Source organism: Trypanosoma cruzi, assembly GCF_000209065.1.
Source record: "Trypanosoma cruzi strain CL Brener chromosome Unknown tcruzi_1047053506101, whole genome shotgun sequence".
Lineage (NCBI taxonomy): Eukaryota > Euglenozoa > Kinetoplastea > Trypanosomatida > Trypanosomatidae > Trypanosoma > Trypanosoma cruzi.
This window is the reverse complement of record NW_918851.1, coordinates 1-6023: the sequence shown is the minus strand read 5'-3', so window position 1 is coordinate 6023 and position 6023 is coordinate 1. Positions and strand designations below refer to the sequence as shown.

Below are 6023 nucleotides of genomic sequence, written 5' to 3'. Positions count from 1 at the left end.
ACGGCTCATAAACATGCCACGTCCCCACACACTCCTTGAAGTAAAGGCAGAAAATGCCCAAGGCACACACCCATGGACGGCGCCGTCACCAATTCATTTTGGGAACAATAAAACAGTAGAGCCATTGGCATCAGTGGTGCTGTTTCCCGCGCCAAATTCCCCCATTGGCGGGCACTGGCACCGCTTCCCCCGCAGCCGCGTCAACGCCCAGATCCTGTGGCAGTTTGGCCGCAAAATTCCCTGGGCACGGTGTCGCTTTTCCCTCCTTGCAATCTGCTTCAGTCTGCTTGCCACGCAAAAGGGGCATCTGTAGTTCCTGCCTGGTCAGTGGAAGGTTGCAAAGACAGGCATGCGTCAGCGTCACCTGACTGCAGCCTGAGCCACTGCGACCGTCACCTCCAACGTAGAAGCATGAGACGTCGAGCAACTGCGCCCCACGTGTAACTGTCGTTGCTGAGCTCCCCAAAGTTTTGCCATCCACGCACACGGTGCCCATGCCGTTCTGGAGCACGACTGCCACCCGGTACGTTCTCTCCAGCTCCCACTTCCCGTGCTGCACTTCTCCCGCCTCACCGTCAAACGCCACCTCCCGCCCATTGTCCGCCGTGACTGACAGTCCCACCATCCTCACGCCCCCAGCGCCACCCACAGCAACCATAAGGGCGCTGCCGCTGCCCGCAGGAGCCGCCCCAATCGTCGCCGTCGCCACAAGAGTGAAGTCCTTGTTCACAATGTGGAAGCGTTGATTCCGCCACCGATTACCCACAGGCCACTCTGCCCACACTCCAGGCCCCTCAAACGTCGCACCGCCCTCAACCTTCGTTGCTGTCCCAATCACCGTGGCACTCGCCGCGAGATATTCGTTCACCCAGCAATCCCTCTCACCCTCGTTGGACAAATATCCGACCAGCCCATCCGTGGGCATAGGAGTGCTGCAGGCACCGTCGGATGCGGTTCCCTCTTTGCTGGTGGAACTGCAAGGCGTTGTGACTTTCTTGTCGACTGCATCCCAATTCTTCAGCGCAGTCTTTATTTCCTCCAGCTGCTCAGTGAGGTGTGCGAGCACAAAACGCCCTTGTCCTGCATTCCACTCGTACAGGGAAAACAGTTCACCACCCTTGTACAGCAGAGTATCTGTGTTTTTAGAAAAACCATCAGCACATAACGGTCCAATGGGGTAAAATCGATTCATATCAGTCATATAAAAAAGCAACACACTCGTCGCTCTCCAAATATTATTCTACCTGGGCAAAGCAAACAGCATTACACTCCTCCCCTCGATGGATGCCGTCACGATGTCGAGTCGACCGCCAGTCGTAGCACCCTTCAAGGCCTCAGTCAAGACATTCAAATGAGCTCCGCCGAATTACATCCATGCCTCCCCCATGTCACCGGTCTCATGCACTTTCCCGTGATGGCCTCCATGCGTCGCGACCGCGAGGAGTTTTCCCTCCCACCCAAAGAGATTGGGATCAGCGCAATCCCGTAAACAACACCCTCCGCAGGGAACCCCCAATTCCAGCCACAGCCCTTCGAATGGATGATGGTGCAGACTTTTGTGTTGTCCCCCTTCACATCCACAGGGGAAACACAACCGCGGTGCCATTCGCCACCACGCCCCTGCCGCTAATACCCCAGAACCCATTCCATGGCCTCGCTCGCAGCTGACCGTCAACAACAGCCTTGGAAAGGCTCCCAGCACTCCACGTGATGCGGCTTCCCCCATCGTTGGACACCAACAGCGTCACCCAAAACAGGCACAGGCTCCCACATGTGTGGAGTTTCCAACATCGCACTGGCATTTTTCGCAGGAAGGCGTTCCACAGGCAAAAAAACCTTGCCGTCTTTAGTCAACGCCTTGCGACCGTTCAATTGAGACAAGTGACCCGCCTCTTCTCTTCGTTCCACGGCAATGACCGTACTCCAGTCCGTCACGCTCTCCGCTGCGATTCCTTTCGTCCACTCCTCCCGTGTGAAACTCACGTACTTTGACCAAATGCCAACACTGGCACTAGAAGCAACTCCCTAATTGATCTTGGCAAGAAAGAAAATTAAGCCATAGTAGTTCAACAAGAGAATGACCAATAAACGACTTAACACCATTATCTCCATAGCTTTTGCCCCTTCAATGCGCCACAATAAACCCTCGTTTCCCATGGTACAAAAATAACCATAGGCTTTGGATCACCCTCCTTCTTTGCACGCGCAACTCCACCAGTGCCGCAGCACATCAACACGACGAGGAGGAGCAGCACCGCGGAATTAAACACACGCCGGGACATGTTGGGCCTCCGCTGCTCACTCTCCCTTCCTTCCCTCCTCCTTCCGCTGGACCCGGTCACGCGGCGACGGTTGTGTGTGCGGGGTGCCATGACTGCAGCAACACGTGAGAGCATATAAATATGTGTGTGTGTGGACGGTGTGTGTGCTCTGTTGTTGGTCCTTTCAGTGCCTTCGAATTTCACAGTAGCGTTTAGCGCTTGTCTGTTTTCCCTGTGTGGGTGAGAAATAAATAGAGGAAAAAAAAAATGCTCAATAAAAGAGGTAAAACAGTAAACACCGTCACCCACCCACAGTGAGTGGCATCATCACCCCCGCCGCATTCACTCCCAACAACAACAACTCACGCACACAAACACACTGAACAGGGGATGGATGAACAGTGCACCGGGAACACACAGCGACTGTTGCCACCAGCAGGAGTCACGGCGGGTGTCTTATTCGTCACGCGTCAGCAGACACCGAACAACACCCACACACAAAACAACCGGCAGAATGCAAAAGGGTACAACCGTCCTTTGCAGCACCAATGCGCTGCCGCCAGTCGTTTTGCAGCTGCCTCCTCCAAAGCACTCGCACATCAACCCACACAGCCGGAGAATCCCTGAACAAAGTATACACAGCGGGACACGTCGGCACGTGCAGCAGCTGGACGAGAAGCAATCCGCACTTGTCCCAGGCACCTTAACCCACACCGCCCAATCGGCTGCACGCCTGCAACGTGTCAAAAAATAAATCGCAGGCTCCCGTACTCCCTCCTCGCAAGGGACGTTGCAGCCAGAATCTTCTGCGTGCATCTGTTCTCAGCAATCACGCAGCTCTACAGAGTATGCATAATGGCATGTGTGTGTGCATGTGCGTTTGTCAGTGGATATACTTCCGGAGCAGCTGTGCGGCAGAAGAGAGTTCAAAGAAGGAAATGGAAGAAAGAGAAGCAGATAGCACACACGCAAATTACTCACATCATCACACACACACACACACGCAGCCCGCGGAATGGGTGCTCTCAACCAAAAAACAATGAAAAACAAAACAAAAAGCCGAAGCGTGGGACGACCAGCGCACACACTCTCATTGCTCCCGTAAAGCAAAACACACACACAGGGAGAGAGAGAGAGAGAGGTCGCCCACTCAATGCAATGGAAACAAAACAGAAACAGTTACGGTGCTCCGCCCATGCAGCCAGGCAGGACGGCAGCGGTGCGTGTCGTGCAAAAGAGAGCACCAACGGGCCTGCATGGGTGTGCATGCAATATATACAATGGGCACATTATGTGTGTGCCTCGTGGGATGAGGTGAGGGCGAGAGTCCATGCAAGGGGACACACACACACAGAGAGTGGGTGAAAGACGAGTGTGTGTGCGGGCGGTGCATGGCTCTCTCTCACTCACTCTCACGCGGCCACCGCAGCAGCAGCCGCACACGCAACAACAAGAAGAAGCAAAAGAGGGGAGGTGGTGTGGGAGACCGCGGTGCTGCCGGCGCTGTCTGCTGTGGTCTCTGTATTGCTTGTTTTATTGGTGGCGTTCTCTGGTACTGTTGTGTATCTCTCATCCTTATCTGCCTCAGTGTCCCTGTCTCCTGAGGCGGCTTCAAATTCTGCGGTCTTACTGTTGTGTACCACGTCACTATTTACGTCGTCTTTATTAGCTCGTTCAAGGTCACTCGCATCACCAGAGGCTTGAGTGCTTCTTGTGCCAGCGGTAGTCCTTTCAGCAGTAGGAGCTGCAGGGCTGCTGTCGTCGCCGTCATCATTTGTCTTAGCAACTATACCAGCGCTGGGTAATTCCTGTGATAACAATTCGGTGTTGCTGGCTGGCAGAGCAGCGGGGCCATTATCTCCATTGGAATCACGTTGTGTCACTGAGGCGGCAGGAGGTTTGGGATTGTTAGCACCACTTTTCTCCACCATGCTTGCGGCAATATCACTGCTCTCTGTAGAGGTAGATAATAGTGTTGTACTCTCTGGACCCAAATGCGATACGCTCTCCGGTGACTGCAAGGAGGATGCTCCCTTTTCTTGCTTTGTTGAACCTTTCGTTTGGAGCATCCCCGTTTCTTGTGCGGGACCTCCGTCTTGTGGCCTTGAATGTTTTTCGACTCGAATTGGTAGATGTGTTTCTTCTGAGTGTAATGTGTTTGTTCCTGGTGATGGTTGTCGTGGTGGTGGTTGCAGTGATTCTGCTGGAGGTGGTGGTTGTGGCGGTTGGGGACTTCTCGTGTCTTTCTCACCTTTTGGCAGGCCGCCTGTTGACTCTTGACTCCCAGTTTGTTTAGGACGATCGTCATCTGTACTCACATTCTGTTCACCTGTTATTTTTAAATCCCTGCTTGTTTCCAACGTTTTCTTCTCTTCCAGTGAATTTTTAGGTTCCTGTCCTTCGTCTGGATCTTGTCCCGCTTGCAACCTCTGGTCTGAAGAAGATAATCCCTTCAATTTGTCATTGCCGCCTTCGCCACTTTTATCATCGGAATCAACATCAGCAGCAGCAGCCACGGCAAACTGTTGGCGCCTCCAACGACGACGACCATCCACAACGGCACGCACACCGTCCATTCCCTCACGCACACATTCCTCCACGGCGGACGCATTTGCACCGCCTGTCCTTCTGCTGACCTCCTCCGCGCAACCCCTCCGCAGCTGAGAGCGCCGTCCCGCGATCGAATACTCAACCGCACTGCCATCGGCACCGCCAGCGCCGTCGGCCGCAATTCCAGAAAGACCGCACCACAGCACGCAGAGGGCACACACCAGCAGCACACGGCCAGTCATCATCATCGCTCCTGTCACTTGCGTGCAGCCTTCAGCACAAAATAACAACACGTCAACGCAGACTGAAAGCAAAAGGAGAGACAAATCACTCAGCCGCGCCACCACACAGTAACAACAAGAGCATCTCAGCAACACCATAAGGCGGATGGAATCAGTGCGATTGCAGATCGCGCACACCGCTCTGCAAACCGGAAGCTAAAAAGTAAAAAAGTAAAACGACAGAGTTGAGAGTCCGGCAGGGCTCCCAAAAAGTAGAAAATAAAAAAAATGATCAGGCACAACTTTCATTTCATGTGCCAAGCAGCACAAAACGACCATGTGTTGGAGTATACACATTTCCTGCACAAGGAAGGACAATTTAAAAAATCTCACTTTTCAATGAGCCCACAAAACACTCTTCACACTTCATGCGGCATCCGGCCTGTTCCTCCAATGCTCGTTTTGTGCAGTCCACGGCACGCACAGCAGTAAGACTGGCAACGGTGTGGGCCACAAACAACAAATAAAAGTAAGAAACACGTCGCTCATGACATGTACGGCGATTAACCATCGGAGGGAAAAAGGAAAAGAAGGGGTGCTGACTATCCCATCCGTGCACCAGCAGCAGCAGACAATAACAACGAATCATTTAAATAAAGAAAAGAAAACACGCGGAAAAAGCGGCACGTACGGTCCATTAGAAATCGCACAACCGCACTCTACGGCTCATAAACATGCCACGTCCCCACACACTCCTTGAAGTAAAGGCAGAAAATGCCCAAGGCACACACCCATGGACGGCGCCGTCACCAATTCATTTTGGGAACAATAAAACAGTAGAGCCATTGGCATCAGTGGTGCTGTTTCCCGCGCCAAATTCCCCCTTTGGCGGGCACTGGCACCGCTTCCCCCGCAGCCGCGTCAATGCCCAGATCCTGTGGCAGTTTGGCCGCAAAATTCCCTGGGCACGGTGTCGCTTTCCCTCCTGCAA

The 6023-nt window shown here is 53.4% G+C and overlaps 1 protein-coding gene and 1 pseudogene across 1 annotated transcript, besides 5 other annotated features; both read right to left on the bottom strand.

The window, feature by feature from the left end:
* Window positions 1-2982: a sequence feature (heterozygous, Esmeraldo-like haplotype).
* On the bottom strand, window positions 131-2398 carry Tc00.1047053506101.20 (annotated as a pseudogene).
* Window positions 2983-4548: a sequence feature (areas not merged during assembly with more than two copies in the genome that could not be assigned to a particular haplotype).
* On the bottom strand, window positions 3674-5059 carry Tc00.1047053506101.10 (mucin-associated surface protein (MASP), putative; the record flags this gene model as incomplete). The annotated part of the gene is made up of 1 exon (XM_799384.1): window positions 3674-5059. The coding sequence occupies one exon, from the start codon at window positions 5057-5059 to the stop codon at window positions 3674-3676; it is 1386 nt and encodes a 461-aa protein (XP_804477.1).
* Window positions 4427-4487: a microsatellite.
* Window positions 4549-5399: a sequence feature (haploid, Esmeraldo-like haplotype).
* Window positions 5400-6023: a sequence feature (areas not merged during assembly with more than two copies in the genome that could not be assigned to a particular haplotype).